A 27,951-nucleotide genomic window follows, 5' to 3' on the forward strand; every position below is an offset into this window, starting at 1 on the left:
TCATTTCTGCTCTCTCTGCCAAGGGAACAAAGGCTGATGCAGTATTAGGAGACATTATCTCCTTTTCTTCCCCACCATCCTGAGGATGGTTCGCACAGGTGAGAGCTTTGGAATGCTTCGAAGCAATTCTGTAAACTAGGTACTGGCTGACTGCCACGAGGCCAAATTAAAAGCTCCAATTTTCGGTCTTCCCTGCTGGTTTTTAGGGCGAGCTATTTGCCATTGTAATTGGTATAGGTCTAAAGCTGTGAGAGATTCTGCAACCTAGAAAGGAGGGTGGAGCATTCAGGACGTCTATTTATGAAATTCTGCTATCCTAATCAGAACACAGGTCCTTTTGTGTTCTCCCCCAGACAACAGCATCTATTAGGTGGCAATGACATCTAGTATTCATTTAATTGGAATTTATTAGTTTTGTCTAATATAATTGCACTCTATCAATCTCATCGAATTAATAGTTTTCTAAAGGGTATCATAGAAACAACCGGTGGCTGCAATACTTCAGCTATCCCGGTCAAAAGATCCATTTTAATATCTAACCGTTTTAGAATCCTGGACACCCAGACAATTAGCATGGGACATAGGAGAGAATCACAGTGTGTCTAGGCACCAGTTCTCCGAGCCTGAGGTTGTCAAATGTCTTTCTGGAGAAGTGTACAACAGACATTTCTGTTACTGGGTAGCATGTAATAACATTTAATTTAATTTCAGGGATTCAACATTGCAGCTGCCTTCTTGGAGAAGTAAAAATGTAGAGAATATATCAACTTTACTGTTCAGCATCTCTTGGCTCTAGATATAGGTGCCTTTTCTGATTAAATGCATAGCCACAGATGAGTCTTGGCATTTCGTGCCATTGATTTATACTAAGAATTTTCAGTTATTTTAAACGTTCTAACTTGCTCAAACTTTCAAAAATTCTTTTCAGCTCACCTCCATGCCTCATTCTTTAACTGCTCATGTAAAAGGATTATGCACAGAAGGCCTCTTTAACTCCTTCCTCAATTTATACCCAATTATCTCCCAATCTTGGTTGATGTTCATGTATTAGTACACATCGGGCTTTCTGTTCCTCCTCCTGTTTTAATTATTTCTTTCATTTCTTTTGAGATTATAACATAATTACATCCTTTTCTCCTTCCCTTTCTTTTCTCTATAAACCTCTCATAACCCTTCCTTGCTCTCTTTCAAATTCCTTCCCCCCTTTTTAAATTGTTATTACATACATACAAATACAATATGCTTAGTCTATATAATGGTACCTGTATGCATGTTTAAGGACCGACCATTTGGTAATGGATAATTGATGTGCTCTTTGAAATACAAGACACCCCTACACGTAAAGCTCACGGATCATTTCAGAAGGAGGGGGTGATCAAAAAGATTGGAAGAGTCAGAGGATTAGGGGCTTTGCTGTGAGATTGTGTCTCCTAGTAATGTCAGAAGCCACACCCATGAAATCTTACCAACAGGACTTGAGCTGCCTAAAGTTGAGCTGAACAGGGATAGTGATAGACAGGCTAATAGAGGAGAGTTGAGGAGAGACCTAGGAGGCCACGATGCTACACAAAGAACAGCAGATAACTAAAGAATGTGGAGAGAGGGAGGGCTAGTCTGCTCTTTATTTTTTAATGTCTTCTCTGAGTCATCTTGTTATGCATGCTTTGATTTGAAATCTATTGGTAAGGAATACCAGCATGGCCCTGGTTGACATTGTCCCCAGTCGCAGGGAATTAGCTATGTTACTACTTTCCCCTCAATTCCAGTATAGTATATAGTGCTTGCCCAGCATTTGCCTACCTAACGTGGAGTGTGCCGGCTTTGAAGTGTAAGCCTATTGAATATAGCAAACTATATGGTACCCTAAGGGTGGTGCTCATTTCTAGAAATGAGGATTAAAATGTCTTAAAAATAAAGAAACATCCATAAATTCACTTCCTAACATTCATCATCCTTACTGATACGATACCCATGTTAATTTTACCATAGAGTTGTAAGATTCCATAATCTCTCAGTTGTAATCATTAAGCCTACTATAGTCTTTGTTTCCTTGTTTCAGTAAATTCTCACTCAGTGTTCAAATCTCCTTCCACATGATGCCTTATCTCCACAATTTAACTTCCCTGCTCAACTTAAAGTGCTGTTTTTTCTTTTTAAATCCAAACAAATAAGCAAACCAAAAGCAACTGAGCGATAACGCGAATCTCCAACCACTGAGGATGGTTGCAACCATCATGGAACTCACACGTCACACATTATGCTCTAGGGTAAGGGAAAGTGTGCAACTAATAAAACCAGTTCTCTAAGACTACTCATTTCTGATCAAGAAAGCCAATGAAAGAAGAATAAATATACACAAAACCACCCATTAGAAACCTTAATATTATTATTATTCAACATTCATTGGATGTTTATGATCAGACACTTTTCTGATGCTTTACATATGCTCAAACATCTTAACACAGTTTTATAAATAAAGAAACAGATTATGTAAGGGGTAGAAAAATTTCAAGGACTACACACGCTTTTAATGAATCACGACTCTATTGCTAGAGCCTGGCCTTTCAGTAGTCACTACACACACTCTCTCCTTTATATACTAACAAAAAAAGAAAAGAAAAGAAAAAAGAAACAAAGAGAAACTAAAATAGGAAAAATGTAAACATGTGTGTGTGTGTGTGTGTGTGTGTGTGCATGTGTGTATACTTCAATGCAAAAAGAAGTTTGGATAACTATTCATCATAAAAATATTTCCCTTGGGGAGGAGGGAATAAATTGGAGTAATAGAATAAAGGAAGTAATAAAGAATTTTATTTTTCTCTAATTTTGTCTTCATGTGTGTATGTGTGTGTGTGCGTGCGTGTGTGTGCGCACTTGTGTGTGTTTGTCTCTTTGTGAATGTTGAGGAAAACTGTCTGGTGGATCTATAACATCCTGTAGTAAACCAAAGAAGGCAGAACAAATGATGATGTGGCTTAAACAGTGATTTTGAGGCTTTGCTTTAGACTAATCTGAAGTAACAGAAATTAAAGCTGTAATTGCCTAAGCGATTTGGGGAAAAGGAAAGGACTTCAGCTGAATTCCATCAGGGATCACGGGTTCAGAAGTGTGGCCTGTGAGGTGTTTGAATAGACTGACTCCTTGACGCTGCTTGAACAGTCGCAGCCAGGTCTCTTTCCTCCCGAGACACAGACGGTGACAGTACAGAGTTTCCTCCCGCTGTCACCAGTGAACTGGAGTGGAGGCATTTTCTTCTCCCGCCACTTCCCCTCACCAGTTTATGTTTTGCTGCCCGTGTGTCAATAACATGCCTGGGAAATAATTCATACTCGGATCTATTGGCTATAAATCCATATTTTTAGGGAATAATGTTTGACTGAGAAAGGGTAAGGAGAGATTGCAAAATACTTAATGTTCAAGTTTTGCTTTTCATTGAATGGTTCCTGCGATGAAAAACTGCAGTGCTTTCAATCTTGACGGATGGGAGATGGCAGAGGGAGTTACAAATCAATCGAAACAGGAATTTTTCTGAAAGTAAAATGAGTCTGCTTTGTACTTCTTCGGTACAACTCATATTGATTTTTTTCTTCTCCCCCTCCCCAACATAGCATTCTGTTGTAACAAAGAAATACTATTATTTCCTTTATGACAGATTCATACTGAGGTTTGGTTCTTCTCTTAGCACTAAATTATTTCTCAGCCTGGTTGCCTTGCCTCCCTCCAATTCTGTCTCCTTCGAGACCGCTCTGTAAACCCTATAATCTCAGGAATGACTTAAAGATTCAGTTTGGATTATGTGTTATTCTTGCTTAAAATTGTTCTGTGTCCTGAGGCCAAAATCTACAACTTAGGGCAAGTCACCTATCTAGGTATGCCTGTACTTGTATTCTGTGCACTCAATTGTGGATCCTTGAGAGTCTAAACAAAAAGACTCAGAATTTTTTTCTAAAGCTGGAATCTCCATGTTTTGACCCGCTGGTTCCTAACTGTCCTTACAGCTTGGCATGTACTTCTCTGTGGAGAACTCTCTGCCTAGGGCACCTCACTTCCCTTGCTTGGCTCAAGGACACAGCTCGGACCTTGATAATTTTAAAATAATGTGGGTTACAAAGCTGATCTGTTTTGCTATCAGTTTCTTCCCCATGTCTTTAGGTGAAATCAGAGATAAGTTCCTTAATTTTTATTTCATTCAGTGATTAAAACAATGCCAGGTTTTCCCAGTAACATTTGGACAAATAATATCTAAACTTTATGGTTTAGTTAGTGCTCACCAATGATTTTGAAACTGACATAGGTGATTAGTTTTTAAAGATTCCTATTTGTTCTTAAAACTTCATGACCTCAGCCTTCATTAAGAAACAACAGCGAAAACAAACACAATTTGCTTAGCACTTAGAGATGTCCCCAGTTTGTTCCTTGGCCAGAAGAGGAGAGGGTGCCTGAACTGGCCTTCCTATAGCCACACTGATGAATATCTTGCATATCACCATAGAACCTTCATCTGGTGATAGATGGAGATAGAGACAGAGACCCACACTGGAGCACTGGACTGAGCTCCCAAGTCCATATGAAGAGCAGAAGGAGGGAGAACATGAGCAAGGAAGTCAGGACTGCGAGAAGTGCATCCACCCACTGAGACAGAGGGACTGATCTAATGGGAAATCACCAAGTCCAGTTGGACTGGAACTGATGGAGCATGTGATCAAACCAGACTCTCTGAATGTGGTTGACGGTGGAGGCTGGAGGAAAAGCCAAGGACAATGGTGCTGGGTTTTGATTCTACTGCATGGACGGGCTTTGTGGGAGCCTAGTCTGTTTGGATGCTCACCTTCCTGGACCTGGGGGAAACAGGGAGGACCTTGGACTTTCAGCTATTTCTCCAGTAGGTCACCATGCTTCCTGGCATGATGATAATGGACTGAACCTCTGAAACTGTAAGTGAGCCACCCCAATTGAATGCTTTTCCTTTGTAAGCGTTGCCGTGGTCATGGTATCTCTTTATAGCAATAGAAACCTCAACTAAGTCAGATACATAGTGAAGGATTTAAACTGAGCTGAGAAATTCACTCTTTCTGTGAGCAAAAATCTAAGATCAGGACAGTCATTGCATATTGTAAAGGTGTACGGCATAATGGTCGCCTGGTATACTGTCTTTCATGTAACCTTCAGGTTACCCTCGCTGGGAAGGCATTGCTTTTGTGTTTTGGATGTTAAAAGAGTCACAAGAGTCTTAAGCTCCCAAGAAACTTTAAAAACCTGAAAATTAATAAGGACCCTGTGGGATATTGAAATTATCAATTAAGTATAAAAATTTCCAATTTCCATTAATAGTAACACTAAAAGAAATCAATGTTATACCACAGTTATCAGATGCTATATGCTAGTCAAGTGATTTAATCACGCATAAAAAGGAAATTTATTAAGGAAGAAATTGAGTAGAGATAAAACTAATGGAATTTATTTCTTAGTGAACAGCTTTAGGAACTGCCAGAAATGCTAAGCAAATCGTGGGACTTCAGTGCTGATGTACTGGGTTGCGATTCTTATTATGCCTAAAATGAAATGAAGGCTTTTGTGCCCAACTGGCAAAGATCTGTTAGTTGGACTCAATCTTCTGCCTTATTTTATCTCCCAGACTGTGCCCACGTCACCCTGACCTTCTATTAGTGACATAGGGAAAACCTTCGGACCGTGGACTTTCTTAGACCTTGATAACTTCATTCAAACTCTCCCATACTCTGGCAATGAAATGTTTTCCCTCTGCAACATCAGTTATAGTGTTGAATCATGATGCAGAGCTACACCCGGAAGTATCGACGTGTGTTCTTTGTGTGTTGTTCCTCTTCCTTCACCCTTTACCTAGGAAGGACAATGGACCCCAATAGCCCAAATACTTAAAGCATTTGACTAAAATGTAAGATGATGGCTTCATCTTTTCCTATTCATATTTCATATTACACTGGAGCCATGGGGGGAAGAACAGGAGAATTGTGAGCAGCACTGATTGGATGGAAAGAGAAGTAGCAGAGCACCCAAAATGGGAAGGAAGAAGGAACTCACCCATGGTGCAGTAGGAAAGACTCAGTACCTGCTGGCTGAGAATGGAAAGCCAACAACATCTGTGGATGGTAGAAAACTGACCTCATTCTTTAGTTTGGCAGGGCATTCTGGGTTTGTGATGTTTACATGAAATAAAAGAGTTAGTAAGGGCTTAGAGACACTATACAGTATTCTCAGTACCCATAAATGTCGAAGATTTTGAGGTAAGTAATCTTGAGATTGTACGACATTATCTTAGTGGATCTGAACTGTGGTCATAGGCATTCTAGTACTGTGCAAGGAGAGGGAGACTGGGTATGGCAAAGAAAGCAGTGATACCATGAAGAAAAAAGACCGGAATAGGGCAATTACCAATGGAATAATTAAGGCATCTTCCAGAAATGGGAAGAAACAAAGCAAAACAAATTTTTTTTTTAAAAAAACATTCTTTCCTTGAGAATCTAGGTGGAGCACAGGTCTGTTGTCTGGTTAGTTTGTGGCCAACAGAAACTAATTTGGGACTTCTGGTCCTCAGAACTGTGACAGAATCAGTTCCTGTCATTTAAACCACCAAGTGCATAAGTACATGGTGATCTATTACAGGGGCTGTAGGAAAGTAACACACACACAAAGTAAAAGACAGAGTGCTCTGACCAATATGGAACTGGGCAGAATCTTTGGGGGAACTTTCCTTAGGTTGGGAAAGTCCTGGGTAGCTAGCTCATCGTGGTTACATATACATTTGCATGTATGTATTTGCTTCCGTCACCTATGTCTTCTTACTGTCTGTCAGACAAAGTTCCCTGAGGGCCCTAGGATGCTTGCTTTCATTCCCTGATCTGTATCCAGGACTCAGCTTGGCAGCTGGCACAGAATAATTGTTCTACAAATAACTGAATGAATGAAAGGCATTGCTAAAATAACAATAGCGAAGAAAACCACAAATAATAAACGGCAAAAATAACTATGGGAAGGATTAAACCAGACACTAAATTGAATAGTCAGACATACGCCATTAGCAATGCAAGCTGAGATTCAGCTGCTGTGACCCAGGGTGGCAATGTCCTTCATCTGATGGCTGGTCCTGTAACGCTGCCTGCCTGGTCGTGTGTTCTGTCACTTTCTACGTTTGGTGAGTTTTATCAGTGCAGTCCCAAGGGTTTTCCTGAGAGGTACGAGGTGGATTTCCTGATGCTAGGTTTTCAGACCAAAGTCATGAGGGAGATATGGTGGTCCTGGCCTGCGGCTTGCAGTTTTCTTCTATGGGGACAGTGCAATACTTCCTTTTGTTTTTCCAAATGTCATGAGGCGGCTCCTCCTGAAGGGGGCAGTGTCAAGCCTGCTCAGTGTTGGAAGCCTCCAGTAGTTCAAACTGCAGTGCCTGTATCATTCCGAAGGTGACTGAGAAGCAACAAAATTGTGCATCCCTTGGCTCATTCACAAATCTGAGTGAGGTGTCACATGATGTCATCCTGAGAACCGAAATGTTCCATACGTAATCGAAATTCCAGTTTGCACGCCTGCTTGACTCCAAGCCGAGCAATCTCCCACGCATGGCTGTCAAGAGCGCTTAGAAACCTGCAAATGGCTCATATGCAGAGAGAGGGTGTGATAATAGCTCCATTTCAGACCTGGGAGCCGAGAATGAAGTTTGGGATCCTCTTGCTGAGCCCTTCGGGAAACTGAGGTGGAAGCCCTTGGTTCCCCTTGCCAGTCATTGCCAGTCCTGCTAAGACCCAAATCCGTTTGCACAGTGGTTGTGAATCAGTGTTGCTCGCCTAGCTGAGGGAAGGTGGTTAGCTGTTCAGGCCACACTGGGGTATCCAGTAACGTGCACGGATGGGCGAGGGAAGTATGAAACGATTTTAGACACAATCAGATGGAAGCTTTGTTCCCCACTCCTCAGTACCTAGAGACATTTGAATTAAAGTGCACTTGTTTTTCAAAATATTACGACCTTTACTGTGGCTCTTAACTTTGGAAAGGTCAAAAGAGAGCAGCTGAGAAAAACACTTCACCTTCTCCTCACCCAAAGTATAAACCCATAAAGGTTAAGAAGTCTCGATCTTTTCTATATCATGAGTGAAAGCACAAGTTATCTGTGGCTGTAATATTTATTTACATTTAAATTATAAAGGTGGCCGAGCTGGAACTCCAGCTCTGCCATTCAATAGTCTTAAGGAGCTTGCCTAAGGTACTGGATCTCTCTCTTTCCTCATTTATAAAACAGAAATGGTATTAACAGTGCTTGCCACAATAGATCACTATGAGGAAAATAATACGTTCATTATGTAAAGTCCTTACAGTGGTGCCTGACATCCAAAAATATTTATGGAGCCTCATTCAGCAGGCACTGGGCCAGTTCTAGAACTGGACATGAGACAACGGAGAAAAATTATTGCTGTCCACGGTGCATGGGCTTTATTGTAGAACATCAACTCACAGAAAAACCTTGTGATACCTTCCATAGGAAATGCCCCCCCCCCCCCGGGTTATTTTGTAATCTTCATTCCAAGAACACACGGATAAGGTTTGAGTTCAAGTTTTTTTTTTTTTTCTGCTGGGATGTTAAAGCCCACAGGCTCAAATCTGATTCTTGTTTTGTGCTGTTTCTGCAGGGTATCAAGTTCAGGGCCTTGTGTAGGCTAGGCAAGCTCTTTAGCACGGAGCTCCAATCCCAGCCGCAGCGCCAATTCTAGATTAATCTTCACTGCCCACCTGACAGCGCTCTGTGTCACTGATTTGAGCTGTGAGTCTCACCTTTGACTTGGCATAGGCTTTTGTAAAATGGGGAAAAGGCCAGGTACCAAGGAGGGCTATTTATTCTCCTGTTTTTCCACATTTTCATTCATTCATCTGCTGTGCTTAAAAAGTAATTAGCAAGGTTCACACACTGTATCAACAACTTGATTTAGGTTTTAACTACAGAGAAACAAATGTAATTGCAATTGTCCTGCTAGGGAGAGGCTCTGAGGCAACCTCTGGATTTCTAAAGGTAGCCAGGCCTCATCTCAACAATACATGCGATTAGGGTTCTTATGTTTCTGTTTTCTCTTTCTTTCTGTCCATTGCTGCATTTGCTGTATTTGCTCCCTTTCTTTGTTTCCCCCAAATAGTACCAGGAGACTATTGTATTTGAAGGTGACTATTTAGGAGTTTCTCTTTTTAAAAAAAATAATATAAACTAATTATAGCTGTATAAAATGATGAAGAAATGTAAGGGACCTCTCCTGTACCTTTTACCCAGCTTTGCTCCATTTTAACATCTTATGAGACTATAAAATAACAAGAACCCCAGGAAATCGTCAGTGATGTAGCTGCAGTGTTCGTTCACATTTAATTGGGATTGATTTTTTGAATAATCACTGTTTATACTTGATAATCAATTAACACTATAGTAAAGACTGAAATTTATTTCATGTGTTTATAGTGGGTCTGTGAGTTTATGTAAGTGCGATTACTGGTGTGTGTGTGGGGCTGTGGGTGTGCGTGCAGTGCAGAATGTCTTTCTCATTTTGTAAGACAATTTTGGGCAAACAATAGGAAATAATATGTAAACACGTTTAAAAACTTTAAGATACTAAACATAATGAAGTACAGGGCCCCAAACTTTTAGTTCTCTCATTGAAGGACAATATCCATAGACGATAGGTTGTACATACATTCAGCTTCAGAATATATTGCTGGGGGGGGGACTGGAGTGTATAGTGGGGTCAATGAAAATTTCATCTAAGCTATCAAATCCGAGTCCCAGAGATGGCAGGGACCTTTGATCCTGATACAGCTAGGTACAAATTACTGTATTTTGAAATATTGAATGGCAGATTGTCTCAAATCTCTGAAACTTAGGACAATGAACATGTACTCTTTATGGGTGGTTCTCCTTCTGTTGAGCTAGCTTTACACATATACAAGGTCTTTGTTATGAAAGCGAGGCTCTACTTTCCCTGCAACCTTCATGCACTGGTCTTTGTTCTTTCATTCGGGACCAGGCAGAACGGAGGTCACCTGGAGAAATCATCATTCTCCTGAGCTCTCTCTTCTCTGGCCAAATGATTTAAGTCCTTCTTAATAATGTGCACCTCAGGGAAACATGCTAAGTTATGGTTGCGTTCACTAGGTCAGACTCCAGTAATACAAGGACTGACCACAACACCCCACAATCAAGGGCTGCACCAAGATCTTTGTGTCGGTCAAAGATATTGGAATCCATGTTCCTACAAACACATTAGCACGTTTTTCTTTTTCTCTTTTACTTTATATTGATTTTAAAATCAATTACTATCCCCTGAGTATGTTTTTCGAGCTTCAGTATTTAGCCATGTCTCCCTCATTGTGTGTATACATAGTCTCTGGCATTAGAGTAGGACTTCATGAAGAGCCTTCTTAGGTGAAGCCTATTGTGACAACTATTGAGATTTTCTTTTATCTTGGCTCCATCACTCAATATATTTATTGTCCTATTGGGTCCCCACTGCCTGCAATCTTTAGAAATTGTCCTTGAGAAAGTCTTGCACATAAAAGCGTGAACAGGAGACCATTGGAGAGCTAGAGATTCTAACTGCAGCATTTTGACCTCCTATTAATGTTAAATTTTAATTTAGCTATTACGTTTTGCTAAGGTTTCACACAGAAGTGGCTACACAAAATGACTCTGTATTTTCAATGACGCTGTATTAGGTGATTCAATGTCTCATTTGTAAGAGCCCCATGGGAAATCTCTTTTCTAGGAGAAATGATAAAAACAAGAGTTGAAGTGTTATGAGTTTCCCTCTGTTTTGACTTATAAGAAAAAAAATCAATTGCTCAATTGCTGTATCCTTTCTTTATTTCCACTTATTGATCTCCCCTCCCTCTCCTTTTATTACCTGGCATTTTATGATATCATTGCTGTGTTAATGATAAATTTTGGCAGATATCATGGCGTATCGTTTCTAAAAGTAACTAGTTGCAAAAATAACAAAAAAAATGATGCCATTAGAAACATCATTTAAGATTCTTAAGTCTATAGGATAATTTAACATTTAATTAGATCAGTAGGGAATTGTTGTCAGAATGCTTCCTAAAGTGCCTCACCCTTTCAAATCACTTCTTTGAAAAATTCACAGCGTAGAGTGCTATTTCCTGAAAATCTTCCATATGTATCTTCCTAGGCAGGACTTTGATTCAAAGCAGGCATTTCTGTCACTTGATCATCTGCTAACCTTGCCCTTGATTTGTTTTTGGTCTTTCAATTTCAGGGTCTCCAACCTCATTTTACTGTAAAATACTTTATTTTCGCTAAATACCTTGACTTGCATGAAATTCTTTCTACTGAAAGGACCTCTGGACCCAGAGTTAAAGGCCCAAGCTCCTGGGCTTGCATCAGCTACTGTTTCTGTGACTAGGGGCAGGGAAGTAAGCCATGTAGTTTCTCATTATAGAAAAATACCTTGAGATGAGGATCCGATAAAATGGACAGAGCTATCTTTCTGATTTACTTTAAAAATATTTCTTTTCTTTGAGATTAATAATTCCTTCCTTCTATTTTCTCTCTCTTGCAAGCCTTCCTTACACCTCCCCTTGCTCTCTTTCAAACTCAGGGCCGTTTTTGTTTTCACTAATTGTTGCTTCATAGATATGTGTATATATGATTTACTCTTAAACACATTAAAATAGGTGATTGCTACCATGTGTTGTATGGAGGTGCAGTATTTTAAATTGTAGATCTAAGCTCGATAAACCAGACTATGGCGAGGGCAATGATATAGCACTATATCCAAAGCAACACCCTAGCCAAGACAGGTGTGAGCATTTGTTTGACTAAATGCAGTGAACGGATGATGGTTGCTCCTTAACAAACTGTGTTGGAAATTTAACAAACTCTGTTGAAATTAGTGCCTCGTTCACTAACATGATATGGCCAATATGGAAACTTCTAGTAAACTGCAGCTTTTAAGTAAACGTGGACTCCAGAGTCCCTGGAAACATAAAAGGGGTGTAAGAATCCTGTTCATGGGGTTAGCAAGAATGGGAACATAAGATAAAAGTTAAATTGTATGCTTAATAAAATGTATGGTTCTCTGTTTATATAAGGATAAAAAAATTGACCCTGGAATATTCCTGAGTCAGATATACCTTTCTTCCAAGTCCATGGCTGGAACATCCGAATGGACAGAGAAGTGGGACCTCGCCGGCTTCACTGAAGAGAGGTGATGGCAACTTTCTTATTAATAAATACATACTAATTTGCAAATGTACAGCAGAATTTCCTTTAAGGTTTCTTTTCACCACATTAATAAAAGCATACTCCTGGAATTTTAAAAATTGCACTGGCTTCAACCTTCTTTACTGGTCACAATTACTTACCAAAGATGCATAAGACCAAATGTCACAGGATGATATCCGGTAGACAGGTGGCCTCACTAATTGTAGCCAGGGCTCTTACAATTAGCAACTATTCTGCCTGCTTGCCTTTGAGATAGCAGAGCTGGGGATTAGACACAATTAGTCTGTAACGACAAGGTAAAACTAGGTCTGTTTGATTTCATTGTTGCAATGCTCCCTGCTGCTTCCCAGGTTCACCACAAGGTCACTGCAAGAATAGATGCCTGATTGTGAAATGCTTGGAGCCCCCGCCCTGTGCTCCTTGCAAACACGTGGGTTAAGCAGAGTCTGTTTGCTCCCCTGATAGAGTTCAAAGTCAGTTTACCTATTGGATTGATGTCAAATGGCTATGGTTACTTCGTACAACTACAACGAGTATGCACACATTTGAGTGCTATAGTTTTTGTTACCCTTCTTCCTATTCTTAAACCTGCCCATTCTTTAGATCTGCAAAGTATACTCAGAGAAAGGATAAATTAGTAACCCGAGGCCTAGCTTATTGTGTATCCTAATGTTTGACCCTGCTTGGGATTTTCTATCAGAAAGCTGGGCTCTAAAATTATCACTGGCTACAAGCTTAGAAAAGCAATAGTTATTGAAAGGTCAGTAAGACACTTATCTCAAAGCACTCTCTCCTAGAGAAAGGAGAGGGAGTGGTAATTTGGGGATCGCAATGATGCTATCAAATATTCATAAACTGCTAATTTTGATGTTATTGGAGAACAGCAGAGTCCAATGGAATTGCTTTTGCTAATATAAAACAGCTATTTTTATAGTATGAAATAAGTTTTTTATTTTTTAAATATAAACAAATGCAGATTAAGAGTACAGATATGAACAGAGAAATTATTCTATAGTTAGCAATAAAAGGTCTCATTTCAAACATAATATGTTAAGTATTGTGTTTTTAGCATAAAGCAATGCAGCTACAAAGAACTGATTATCTACCTTAAAAGTCAAACCTTAAATTCTTTTAGTAAACGTTTATAGGTCAAGGGGTAAGTGTATCTTCATTAATTCAAGTCCTGGAACTCGTGATCTTGGATTGGTTATGTTTGAGACAAGTGGAAAATAAAGGCAAATACCTATTTGTTTCCCAGGATGCTATTTCTTGGGGTGGGGTTGTGGCGTGGGGGTGCAGTACTCACCTATGCACATGCGCAATGCCTAGCATTGAAACAAACGAACGAATGAACAGACAAAAGGAAAACAAAACCTCAAACCCAACCGCTTATAGGAATTTAGGATGAAAATGACATTGAAATTACATTCTTTTAAACACTAATTTAATAACAGTATTCTGAGGGGGAAATTCTATGCAATAATTTCTTGGCATTATTTTCTAACTGTTGATATTTATTATATGTGTGCAGGATGAAGTGAGACATACGAATATAGAATTGTTGCCTTTATAGGTTTATACCCATTCAATCCCGGGAAAGTGGTTGGATATGGGTAGAAAATTACTGTCTATACTAGATTTTCAAAACTGGCTTCTTTGGTAGGAGTTGGAGAAGGCACATACTTAGGGGGAAAAAATTCTGTGTATTTTATCAACATACCACTCCGTTCACTGAAAGCAGCTGGTCGCCTCTCTTGAGCCCTCCGTGTCTTTCAGCTACCCCTCCGGGGATGATTCGGGAGATATAAATTGGGGAATTCTGTTCCTTTCCTCCCATCACGTTGAAACCCAGGCCTTCATCGGTCTTTGGCAGTTCGACTACCCGAGGGTGGGAGTGACCTTCGCTGGCTGCAAAGGCTGCAACTGTTGCCTGAAAGAAAAGATGGCCTTTTGGTAATAAAACAGGGGACATAAGGCTACATAAATGGTCTTCAGGTGGCAACTTCTTAGACATCTCTCTAGCTGTCTCCTGTAGAACGAAGAACACAGAATGTCTTCTTTTAGATGCTGTATATGACTATTTTCTTTGGCAAATTCTCAGCTAGTTGTGTGTATCTTTTAAGGCTTATCTACTCTGAAAAGTAAAACTGAAAACAAAGGCACTGTAGAATGTTCCAGAGTTCTGTCAGTTACATGGAAATCCTGATCAAGGACTACAAACAGATTCAGTACACATACTACCTGGTATATATAGCTGTTGAATGCATGCTGACCACACACATTTCATGGGCAGGCTGTACCGTGCTTTTGCTATGGCACACAGTCTATGTTCTTGCCTGCACATATATGTTCATCAATACTTATTAAATAAGCTGATGAGCACTTTTGTACATATATATTCATGAAAATACATGTAATCTTGTTATCACTGAACCACTGGTTTAGTAAGCATAAGGGTTTTTAATGTTTTGAATTCAGAATGTCTAAAAGAAAATTAAAATTAAGTACTTGATCAAAAAAGGTATTATTGTTCTACCAATATTCCATATTACTATGAACAGCATCTTATTAGGCCTTTGATTATATCTCTCTTTATTCTGTACTAACATTTCAGCTAGTGTAATGACACAGGCAAACCGAACAGCTTGGGGCTTTATACCTAGGTATACAAAATGTTATGTAATATGGTCATAGGTCTATGTTAAAATGAACACATTAGCTTCTTCAAATTCAAGTGATCAACTTACCATTAGCTCCCACCCAATATGAATAACATAGTAGTTTCAATCAAGAAAAGATTCGCTGCCCGCTTCTTGTATTCCACTTCCATTAGCTCGCCTTAACCACAGCTGATTAGACGCCTAGCCTAAAGTGATTTGCTCTCAACACTGTGAAAATATTGATTCCCAACTACTGTACCTTCTTTTCCCACGCACAACATTATCACATCAACTTGGCATTATGCTATTGCCTGCATTTAATGAAAGATAGTCAACGACATGGAGATAATGGCTTGGTTTTAGCTCCATGCATCTGCGCATGCACACCCTGCTGCCATGCAGAGGTTTTCAATGGCGGACATGGATGCAATGCAGACAGCCCAGAAACAACCAGAAAAGATTGTGCCGCTGCAACGTTATGCCGCTGTCCCGCTGTTCTACATGAATAAGAAATGAGAATGGTAAAACACTACATAATTCACTTTCCCCTTAATTAAACCAGGTAGGGATCATTTTTCTGCATGTGTTCCACTTCAGAACAAGCAAAGCATGATGTAATGGTAATCATACCCTCTATTTTGCCAGGGTTCGAGAGGGAGAAAGAAACGTAAAAATCCACAGTATTTAGTTACAGGATGAAGACTGAAAATATTGGGGGAGAAATCAAAGGACAGGTGATAGAATGCAAAGGAGTTGAATGAAAGAGTCTTGAGGATTCTCACTTCTTGGTATCATTATTGGGAAGTTACACGCCCTTTACGGAGAAAGTTACATTCTGTTAAAACATTTCTCTATGTGTACAATAGGAGGCGCGGAGCTGCAGGAGCGACTTCAGATTACCACTATTATTTCCTAGTGATCCATCTTCCAGAAAATGTCCCGATCCTCTTTCTGTACTCTTTCCAAGGGGACCTCGGTAATCCCTGGGTTTGATCCTTTAAAGAACAAAAGCGGTACCTGCCAACAAGCAAATCACTCACTGCCCAGCTGAATAACAAAGTTCTCTGCCTCACTGGTGGCAGGTGAAGCCTTTCGTGTCTAACTTACATTGGGGGCTTTTGACCTGTGCAAATGCATTCTCATGCTCTCCAGAGGACATGGGTTCTTTTGCATCCGCAGGATGTACCAGAGACCATGTAGAACTTGATACAGTGAAGCCGCAGGTTTGCTTGTGCCAAATGGACATTTAGTGAGTTAATGACGTCATTCTCCTTCCTTAAGCTACAGAAGCAGCAGAAAAAGGTCAATTTTTCCATTAGGATTTTTACCTGGTAAGGAGTACTGGTTCTAGACTCTGGGCTGCCACTGAGGTCTAAATTCTCTTACAGTGTACACACGAGAATACCTGAAACACACACGCGCACAATCAATTACTACGTCACTGGGGTCAAGTATACTTTTAAAGTTGCTCAAGTCTTACCTTTGCTGTGGCCCTCGCACGGAATTCGGGGCAGCCGTTAACAGTGATCGTTTCATGCATGTATTGATACACCTAAAACAGTCACGCAAGAAAAGAACGTGTAAGCGTATGTCAGGATATAACAATTTTTTCATTACCGATAGGACAGCAAATTTTCATGGTAGAATGATGGGTGTTCTCTATCACAATTGGTGAGTCAATTATCTTGATGATTTGAACCAAATATACTTTCTACTTTGTGTGTGTCTGTGTGTGTTGGGCCAGGAGAAGCAATTGCATTTAATCAGAGTTTTTAATCTGTCTGTTCATATATATGAGCTACAACAGCCCTTTTATTTCTGATTTTATAAAACTCTATCAATGTTTTTAATGCTTTTGTATATATGTATATATGCATGCATGTATGTATATATGTATCTCTAGCTAAAAATAAATTATTAAGTTACATGGACAGTTACTTCTTGAATTTGGCAAAATTTTATAAATAATTCTCTAAATTAAGATCACAGTATATTACCTGGCTTGAATTCCAACATGTTGGAAGGTGTGTTGCTATTAATGATACACATTTATGCTTTTGAATAACTAGGGCTAAACATTGCCATAAGCCAACAGGATACTCAATTAGTCCCTTAAGCACAGAGGTGAAATTGGTATTCTAGAAAAACTGTGAGATAAGAGATTTGTAGAATTAATGATTCGGCTTTCATGACGCCTTGGTACTTAATACGTGATAAAACTTGAGGTGAAACAGAAATGGCAAGGCAAGCCTGGAATCAGGAGGCTTTTCTGTCTCATGGATTTAAGTTTGCACCTCGTTGAGGAACCATGAGAGTGTGTGCCACAATACTTTGTTTCTCCGCCAGTCTGGAAAAGGAATGTTGACTAAGTAGGGTTTAAGGGATCTGGCTCCTAATGGTACTTCTAAAATAGCAGATAACACTACTAATTGGTGTTTAAGACACAATAGTAGAAGAAATTGCTGGACCACAATAAATAAAAACAGTTTTCCGTCTACCAGTCTAGTGAGGAGGTCATGAAATCTTTTGATCAGTCATAACAAAACTGCTTTGTCTTACAGAAACTGAAGGATTCTTAATGTTATAGTTTGAAGAAGATACTTGGTCAAAAGAAAGGTTACAAATGTTGGAGTGTATGCTATATGCTTATTATTTCCAGTTTAAATAATGAAGTTATAAAATCTATCACATAATGCATGGAGATGAAATGTCCTTTTGGCACTATGCTGCGGAATTTTATTTTGGAGGGAAGAATGAACCACTAATTAGCTCCTGAAAGAATGAAGTAGGAAAAAAAAATCTGCCATCAAAAGTCTAAAGGAGTATTTCATTCTTTTAATTATTCTTATGTTGAATGCCTGAGTCAGAGGTTATTAAAAACAACCCCAAATTTGATTAACTACCATTCGACAGCTGTTTACTAAGATTTGAGGCTAGTCTCTCAGCCCTTGTAGCTGGCTCCTTATTTCTCAAATGAATTTGGTTGAGTCTTCATCAATGCCAACTCAGACTAACTAGCTGATGTTCTCAGATGTAAACTGTTACAGTGATCTACAGATTACTGAAATAGCTGCCGAACCAATTTCCGTATTAGCCTGGAAAGAGGAGCATTTTACTTCCTTGATGGTTCTTTAAAAATTTATTGGCTCTCCCAGCTCATTAAGAGGAGGCTCTCTCTCCCCTCACCTGACCCTCCTGTCCATCTCAACTCTGTTTTTTTTTTTGTTTGTTTGTTTTTTAAATTTTGCAACAGAGTTTACTCTGTAGTTTAGGAACCTGTACTGGAACTAGCTCTTGTAGACCACTCTGGCCTCAAACTCACAGAGAATCACCTGCCTCTGCCTCTGCCTCTGCCTCTGCCTCTGCCTCTGCCTCTGCCTCTGCCTCTGCCTCTGCCTCTGCCTCTGCCTCTGCCTCTGCCTCTGGAGTGCTGGGTTTAAAGGTGTACACCACCACCGCCTGGCTCCATCTCAATTCCTGTAGGACGCCCTGCCCCTTACTCATACATAGACTCACTACCCAGTGTCAAACACCCTTCACTACAGCCACCGGGTCAAGTACCCAGCTAACCATGCATCTAGTACGCTTTTGGAGGGTCTACTGCCCTCCAGTGACAAAGCCAGGACAGAGATGACCGTGAAGAACATAAAACTTTTCTTCATTTTGTGTTCTTGGCTCCTGCATTTCTCCAGACACAGCAAAGATTTCCACTTCCACTTGTCCAGATCTTTGAACATCCTTACAACTCTGATTAAAACACCTCTCCACTAGGCAGGTATTTATCTATTCCACTTTAACGGGATATTTAAGGGCCCAATTCAAGATTCATCTTCTTTGTTAAATCCCCTCCTGCATGCAGCATTACATTTTCTTCCCTTTTCACTTCTGGGACCTTCTGGCTTCCCTGGACCTCATGTTGATTAGCATTTCCGGGGAACATGATGTATTAGCTTGCATCCACAGATGTTTATAAGGAACATCAGGTGGCAAATAATTAAAAGATTGCTGTCAACTGATTAAGACTAAAGGTCATTTTTTTGTTAGTGAGTAACTGTTCATCCTTAATAAATATGGCAAATTAAGAATTTTTAATTAAAAACCAAGGGGTAGAACTGTTAGATATTTGTGTAGGCTCTGGAGATGGATTTAAAAACAAACCCTGGCTGTGCGGCTTTCCAATTTTATGATGTTGGTCAGTTAAGTGCTTGATTTCCCTGGGGCTCAATGTTCTCAGTTGAACAATGTGCCGTACAATAGTACCTTCCAGGTCTTTTATGAGGATTGGATAAGATCATAACTAAAAGTTTGCTAATATCACTGTTGTCATTGTTGCTGTTTATTTGATGTTGCTCATCTTATTTGACCCTGGGGTCTTCAGGGTAAAATCTCCCAGGATAAACAGCTTATGAACAGCTGTGGCTCGCAACTGGGAACAAATTTGCCCTCCAGGAGATGTCTGATAGTGTCTGCTGCCTTTAAACAAGCAATAGCTGCAAATGTACACAGGGCAATGAATGCTGTATTAAAAAAAAATCAACACTCCAAACCAAAAGTGAGTGAGATAGCATTTTAATCCTTTTAATAATGCTAACATTATCATTATCTACATTTTTATTTCTATAAAGCACAGTAGGTTTTGAATGCTTGGTCTTCGAATGTGAAATAAGGGACATATGGTCTTAGTGATTGAGTCAGGTCAAAATTTTGAGGTATTCCTTCTGTTTCCATTAGCTCTATCACCTAAGAAACTTCCACCCATTTCCTAAGGGAAAATATGTATCCTTGCACATCTTTCATTTCAAGGACAACTATCAATACATTTGGATCTTTTGAAGAACATTGTCAGGGAAAGCCAGTCATTTGCCAGAGAGTATACATAGTTGTGTAAGTTCCAACAACGGAAAGTGAGGCTTATTACCCTCTGAATCACCCGCCTCACGTATCTTGTAAATCTGAGCTGCAGCATTTGTAGACAAATTCCATTGAGCAGGATAGGCTTCATTCTTAGGTAAGTGAGATCATTGCTAGAATGTTTAGGACAATTTTACCTTCTATTTCGATATCAGCAATTTTCTAACTTTAAAAACCCTAACAGATTCCATAACATTTTGAATATTTAGAGCTTCTTCCATACTGCTGAAAATTTAGAAAGATAAGTCAACTACACACAAAAAACAGGATGGTGGTGCGTTGGCTCAGAAAGTGTACTGAATCTTGTGTTCAACTAACATTCCTTTCTGAGATATTCTGGATTTGCCAGCTGTAGTAAGTTATGAAAGGACAAAGTCTACTAGCAAAAATGAAAGAATATTATTTTCATTACTGATTGGCTATTTAAATTTTTTCTTTTTTTAAATATTTATTTATTTATTATATATACAATATTTTGTCTGTGTGTATGTCTGCAGGCTAGAAGAGGGCACCAGACCTCATTCCAGATGGTTGTGAGCCACCATGTGGTTGCCGGGAATTGAACTCAGGACCTTTGGAAGAACAGGCAATGCTCTTAACCACTGAGCCATCTCTCCAGGCCGCTATTTAAAATTTTTAATGAATATTTTTCATTTTACTTTTCTCTGTAGAGTTTTATCAATGAGAGGCTAGGCAGTACAAATGAACCTTCACCCTGGCATCAGTTTATCAATGAAGATCTCAATAGCATTGCCACTTAGAGAGGGTAAAGCTAAATGGCTAAGATTCTAGTATGAGAAGAGATTTTTGCATCAGAACTTTCATTTGTGCTAAATGTCACCGTAAAAGCTTTCAGCGTACACCTCCCAATCTTGAACATTCTCAACAATATACAGAGATAGGAGAGTTGTCAAGCCTAGGCTTTAGATTTCTTATTCTGGATGCCTTTTCTAGGAGACTTTAACAGTCTACATTCACGAACCTTATTTTCGACTATGTATCACACAGGCAGACTAAGAAAGATAAAATACGTGACTTTGTTGGCATAGCCCGTTATTCATATTAAGCTCTAGTTGTAGTAATAATAGCTTTTATTTCTATTATTACTAGCCTTTATATAACTCAAGTCTTTAAAATGAAGTCTTTAGTATGTAGATGTTTTGTTGGCTGAAAGTTAAAACTTTTTCTTTGCATTTGAAGTGAGATTATGATTTTCTTTTTCTTTTTGTTTCTGGTTGTCTACTCTAATAGAAGAGTAGTTTCATTGTCTTTTGTATTTTGAGGTTATTTAAATATTTCTATGCTCAAGTAACATAATCAACATCTGCTCTCCTCATCGTAATTTTTCCTGGCCACATGACTTAGTTGTGCTCAGGGAGAATTACATTAGAATTAAGTGAGATGCCTCTAGCAGGCTCTGCTCTTTCTGCATTTTCTTCACCAGTGTGCATATATCCAGCTGTTACTGCAGACATCAACTTCCAGAGAAGGGGAGTGACAGTGTGTAATCATCATGTGATTGATTGAGGGCCCCCAAGTCTATGGCATGTATAGCTGCTCATTTCTCTGTTTGCTCCAATAATGAAAAGAAATCATCTTTTTAGGGGGGATGGGGAAGTAACACGGTGAATGAGAGCATAGGCTCTTCCAGAGGACCCAGATTTGCTACTGAGCCCCCATGGTGCTCACAATGGTTTATGACCTCAGTTCCATGGGATCTGATGTCCTCTCCTGGCATCCACTGGCACCAGGCACAAGCCAGGCAAAGATACATAAGTAGGCAAAACACCCATATACCCCAAACACCAAATAAAAATTAAAAATAGCATTTTAAAATCAAGCCAGGAAAATTAGATTTTTCTGCTGCTCTTGGCCGAAAGAATTCCCAGTTGCTAAATTTTTTCAAGTAAATTTTGTATAGAAACATGCTCTCTTTAGTTACTTTTCTTCCATGCTGAAAGTTATGATTTTGGTCATTAGAAGTTAGAATTTTATAATCGAAAAGGCAAGATATGAAAGACAAACTAAACTACAACTTCAAAGAAGCCAAGATGAACTCTTTGAAAACACTGTTAGGGAAGTGAAAAAGACAAATTGTGTGGGACCAAAGGGTTTGCAAGAATCTAGCTTATCAAACAAAACCTTCTTATCCAAAATGTGTAAGAAGCTCTTGAGGAGGTTAATAAGAAAAATCATATTTTACAAAATCACTAGAATATTTGAGCAGGCATGTCATCAAGGAAGATATACACGCATGTGTGAAAAGTATGAAAAAGATAGTCATGAGGGAAATTAAGATTATAATTATCATTATAATCAGATCAGTCTGCACACCCACTAGAATGTGAAGCTTAAAAACATGAATAATATAAAATGTAGGCAAGAACTTCGAACAATGGAAACTTTCAAACATTGCCAGTGGGAATAGGAAACAGTACAACCACTTGAGACAACAAGATAACAGTTTTCTATAAAGCTAAACCCACATGTACTCCAGAAATACGTTCATCTACTCCTACCTATTTGTTCAAGACAAACACCGGTTGTCTGCACATAAAAATGAGAGGTGAGTGCCAAAGAGCTTTTTTGTTTGCAATTGGCTTAAACTAGGAACTGTCAGAATGGCTTTCGGCAACTTTGTGAGAAATGAAAATGACGTTAGACTCGGATAGCTCATGAGTAGGAGGAGTGCAAAGCAATATGCGCTCAGCATAACGGGAACAAATGGAGGGGAAGCAGAGGGCACGTGGACAGTGATGTGGTCCAAAGCTCATCACACCGGGGTGTGTACTATCGCTTGGTAGATGCACGGGTTTTAATTAGGACTATCAGGAGTTTTGAATGGAGTCCTTGATTCTTCAGCTTTGAAAATTCTTTAAGTTGCTTGTTATGGCACCCGACTCCAAGGTATTTAAATATTTCTATCTCCTTAATAATAAAAATTGGACTCCATGTATTCTTTTAGAGCTATAGACCAGTTGAATAATCAAGCAACGTTCACAAAACTGAGCCCTGAGGTATTAATCACAATATGGAAAAACACTACATGTTGTCTAAGAGTATATTTTAGAATGGGGAACATAGGAAACACGAATCACTGACTTACTGATGCCTCTAAATTTAATCCCATTCAGGAGGGTAGAGTCTGTGACTATAAAATTAAGGCCTTGTTATGAATGTGCATACTAATTTGTTATGTCTAGACTATAAGGCCTTGATATGAATGTGCATACCAATTTATTATAATCAGGTACATAATGGTAACTTAATAAAATACACAAAATCCTCCATTTAGGATATTCACATATATTTACTGATATATATTATATATCATAAATACAGTATATATATTTGACAAATATCAATTTTATATATATATATATATATATATATATATACGCACACACACACATACACACACACACACACACACACATACACACACACACACACAGACTGACATACTCCAGTCCAGGTTGGTCTTATTCCCTCTGTATAACCAAGCATGACTTTGAATTTCTGATTACCTTGCTTCTGCCTCCAAGTGCTAGGATTACAGAAACCGTCTGCTATACTACACTCATGGCTCTGCACATAGTAAGCAAGCACTCTGACCACTGAGCAACTTTCCCAGCCACATTTATGGTATGCTGTGGAAATAATTTCAGAGGGTTTGAAAATTGATTCCTCTCCTAAAGAGGAGCTATCCCTAAGGTAGAGATAGTTGTTCTGTCTCTAGTTAGTTTCAGTTTGAAGCAAGGGCATAGCTTTAACTTTGGCATAAAGCAGTAACTATGAGTTTATCTTTCATATTTATTTCCACAAATTGTTTTGTACTTCTTGGAATCAATATTTTAAATTGTAATTTAAATGTAATATTGTAATTCTTATAAACTAAAGAATTTAGGTTATAAAATTTGATACCTGGAGCCAGTTATTATTTTTATGTGGCACACACTGTTTGCAAATCATGAGTATTCGAGTCAGATGTCGAGATTCAAATCAATCTAGAGAAAGATCCATGGCAATGAAATTCCAGAGCATTTGTTTTAATATTTCTATGAACTCATTAATATTATTAGAAGCATATCACTTATTGAGACAGATAAAGAAGCAATATCACAGTACCACAATATAATACACTAAATTTAAAACCTGACAAAAAACATCATGCTTGAAACTGAAATCTTCTGATTTGCCTTATAAGTTTTAGCTTTTGCATCCTGTTTCTATGCCGCCCTACCTGCCATGAAAGAAGACCTGCACATGTGATTGTTCAGCACCCAGCAGTGGTATTAGTCCATGGTTTAAGTAGTGGTTGTGATAATGTCCCTTCGAGTATACAGTCATGACACAGGATCAGCCAAAAGCTCCCTGGTCAGAGGCAGGAGTAGGCAGTCCTCTTATTTTAAACTCTATTGTCAGGTCAAACCAATTAGGTTTGATTCAGGCTGGAGAAAAGAGAGACTCCACTCCAGTGGCTGGTCCAAGTGACTTTCTATGATCTGTGTCGTTCCAGAAAGAGGTGAGATAGAGAAGATATGACAAAGCGGTACTCTAACTCTAATTTCCTGTGCTGTTCTTCCCTCGCTCCGATAGACTAGAGGTGTCAAAACAGAAAGACAGAATGCAGAAGAGGATGCGAACTCACCCAACTTCTGGCTACACTGTTTTCTAAACAACACTGAAACCTCAAGCCTAGTTCTCACACACCTGTGTACTTCTAAGCTCAGCTCCTTGACTTGGGCACTCTGCTGCAAAGAGGTCCCTGCTGCTCACAATATACTCTCAAGGACATTAACGGGACTGACTATGACTGCAAAAAAGCCGAATGGAAATCGTCCATAATCTGTCCCCAGTCTTATGGTGTAGAGTGAATTTAGTTGAAAATGGCGGTACTAGAATGAAGGAAAATGCAGTCTTAAATTGTAAGTGATCTCCAATGTTGAGATACAGATGGAGATTAGGAAAATGTGGGGTGGGATGATGCTCTTAAACATATGATCATTTGCCCACTCAATTTACAAAGAAATGATGGCTCTTCTCTGAATTACTAAGTTTACAGATAAAGTTTATTGAGAAAAGTACATTAAGAAACTTCTCTGGTGTTCTACCACCTCAGTGACATGGAAAAGATACAAGATTTCTTTGGGATGGTATTGGAGAAAGAGAAGATTAAATGTCTCCTCTAACCTGGCAGCAAATGGCTTTCCGTTTGCTTTAAGTGTGAAAATTCAGAAGGATGCAGAACTGCAGGTAAGTTACATAACACATTCCTTAAAATCTCTGCCAATTTGGAGATTTCTGGACTTTATTTATAACACTTGTTTTAAGTGAATTAAAATGACTAGGCAATATACTTAATTTTCCAAAGGGAACAGAAAATACTTTGTTCAGTTTTATGGCTTCACAACTAATTATTCTGTTATATAAAAGCAAAATAATTAGTTGTGGAACTATAAAACTGAAGAATGACTCTAATTTTAAGAAACTGTGCCATTAACCTTTACTTCATTGCTTATTTTTATAATTGGCTTATAATTCCGGTGGGTAGTTAAAACATATCACTTTCCTGAGGTGGCACACATTAATTCGTATGAATAAGTTAATAACTTCAAGGAAGAAGTCGAGAGCACAAATAACGGCGAGTTTCGACAGGGTCCATGTGGCAGGTGGCCAAGCCACCAGGCAGAAATATCTTTCCTTGTAGTTCAAATAGAATATTCCCTCGAGGCAGATATTCCTGGCCTGTCCTTGTCACACAGCCAGCCTCTCCTGTGACAGGAAATGCCTGAGCAAAATTTGGGGAACATGTCATTTCCAATTAGTGTTGCAGTATTCAAAGGAAGTGGATTATCTCCACTTGCTTATTTTGAGAGAGATTTAAAAAAAAATGCTTCAGTTTAAGATTGTTGGTGGGTTGGGTGGTTGGTTTTCATTAAAAATTTTGGTCGGATTACATGACTCGAAATCTCTCCGAGACCCCAAGGCACTAAGATGTTGGTTCAGCAGTTTTGAAATTTGCCAGAAAAAGTTTGTAAGATTTGTAAAATATGTTCCACTTAAAATACGGCTTTGCCAGGAAAATAAGTCAACCATTTTCGAGCTATTAGGTATCTAATGTCGTTGTTACCGGAGCCATATCAGCTACTCAAATGAAGACCAAGGGAAGGAACTCAGTTATTTAGAACTTGCTTGAGGATTCAGTTGATTGGAATTAAAATATTGCTGATAAGGCTGTTGGGTGTGGCAATAAAAATTCTGGATATCCAATTAAGTTGGAATGCTAGACAAATGATGAATAAATTTCTAGTTCATGTTATGCCATTATATAATATTTGATATGTCTATATATTTCATAGTTAATACTCCATCACAAATGCATTGAATTGAGAAGGTGAGTCTAGTCGGTTGGGAGGTGTTGGCCATGCAGTGACAGTAGAATCTGGTTGTTAGAGAAGGGAAAGCGAAGAGAGGACCAGCGGGATAATGGTGAAGGATGTGGGATAACGATGTTAACTTGGACAATGTCATTTGATTTCTGATCTTTAAGAGATGTTTTAGCAGGCAACTATGTAGGTGTGGCACTCAGAGGAAAACTCTAGGTTATAAAATATAGTTTGTGGATCTTCTGTTTAATGGTCTTAGAAACCTCTGTGTCTATGTGATCGTCTCAGAGAAACAGCAAGAAATGGAGTCAAATTCAACACCTACTTTCTTTTAAATAAGCCTAGCCTTCCTCCTATATTGAACCTACCGAAACAAAGTATTTTTTTTAAATTGAGATAACTTAACACCTACTTTCTTTTAAATAAGCCTAGCCTTCCTCCTATATTGAACCTACCGAAACAAAGTATTTTTTTTAAATTGAGATAACTTACATATACTTGCTTTCAGCTCAATTGATTCCAGAAAAAGGAGAGACAAAGAAAAAAACTCTTAAAAAATTATTTTTAAAGGAAAAATAGTTTACCCACACTACAGAAATTGCAAAACATAGAACTATACAACCAAGAAATTGAAATACTCTGTAATTCCCCCTGAAAAAACAACCAGCAATAGATTTTCGCATTTACTCCTTCTCTATTTCACTTAACAATTTAAAGTATCACTTGTTATTATATGCCCTTATAAGCTTTAAAAAACCTTTCAGTGTGCTCTTAGAAATTATGAGATCATGGTATATATTATTGTCCTTTTTTTTGATACAAGGTTTCTCTGTGTTACAGTCCTAGCTGTTCTGGAACTAGCTCTGGTAGACCAGGCTGGCCTCAAACTCACAGAGATATTAATGCTCTTTTGACCTAATATTTTGTGTTACCACAACACAAATAATCTTGGATTTTACAAACGTTAAGCGCTCTTTCTTTTAAAAGCTCTTTGGATGTATTTATGAGTTAAAAGTATCTGCATTCCCAACATTAACAGATCTTGATATATTGTCTATTCTGTGAAGTTTATCGAATTGCAACAGCATAAAAAAATTCATCTAATCTGTTTACAGATGACTCTGAATGCAACCCCTCTCCAGATGGACAGACCTAGATGACCATGATTGGGTGAATCAATAAAGAGAACTATAGAATAAATAATTACTCAACAATATGAAAGGGATGAATCACTGATTCATGTGACAGTATGTATGAACTTTATTTTGAGTGAAAGAAACTGGACAGAGAAAGAACAAACACTATATAATTTATTTACGCCTAACTTGTAAGAAATCATATAACAGAATTTAGTGCTAGATTCTGACTGTCCTTAAATTATAAGAGAAAATTGAAGCAGTGTGACAGTTCACCAATAATTGCTTAATTTTCAGTTTGTCAGAGGTTCAGAATATGTCCAATATTAGAAATAAGACTATTGTAGAAAATTTAGCATTGAAAGAATGAATGCAATAATGTTATTCAAATTGTAAGGCAAAAATATTTCCAATTCATAGTCCAGAGTTCATACTAATCTCTGGGCTTTTTCTTTAGCAAAATAATTGCTGGGACAGCATCTTAAACAACACAATCACCACCGTGCAGCTGATTGTCTGGTGACTATTTTGTTCTGATGGGATTTGCTTTCCAGTCCTGAAAGAGGTTTTACAAATCCTTATGGTACATTTGGGTTTGTGAATGGTCC

At 38.7% G+C, this 27,951-nt stretch overlaps 1 protein-coding gene across 6 annotated transcripts in view; it reads right to left on the reverse strand.

Annotated features, from left to right (window-relative positions):
- The window catches only part of Lin7a (lin-7 cell polarity scaffold A), a 129,994-nt gene that overhangs the window by 20,777 nt on the left and 81,266 nt on the right, over positions 1 to 27,951 (reverse strand). For 3 of the 6 annotated variants that reach the window (XM_075954238.1, XM_075954241.1, XM_075954240.1), the window contains 2 exons: positions 16,388 to 16,459; positions 13,968 to 14,177 (listed from right to left, as the gene is read on the reverse strand). In XM_075954238.1, coding sequence (XP_075810353.1) covers positions 13,968 to 14,177; positions 16,388 to 16,459 — 282 coding nt within the window. Of the gene's footprint in view, positions 1 to 13,967; positions 14,178 to 16,235; positions 16,313 to 16,387; positions 16,460 to 27,951 lie in introns of all 6 variants that reach the window. The other 3 variants (XM_075954243.1, XM_075954242.1, XM_075954239.1) reach the window with 2 other exon arrangements.

The sequence above is a fragment of the Microtus pennsylvanicus genome, chromosome 20 (assembly GCF_037038515.1).
Source record: "Microtus pennsylvanicus isolate mMicPen1 chromosome 20, mMicPen1.hap1, whole genome shotgun sequence".
In the NCBI taxonomy this organism is placed as follows: Eukaryota; Metazoa; Chordata; class Mammalia; order Rodentia; family Cricetidae; genus Microtus; species Microtus pennsylvanicus.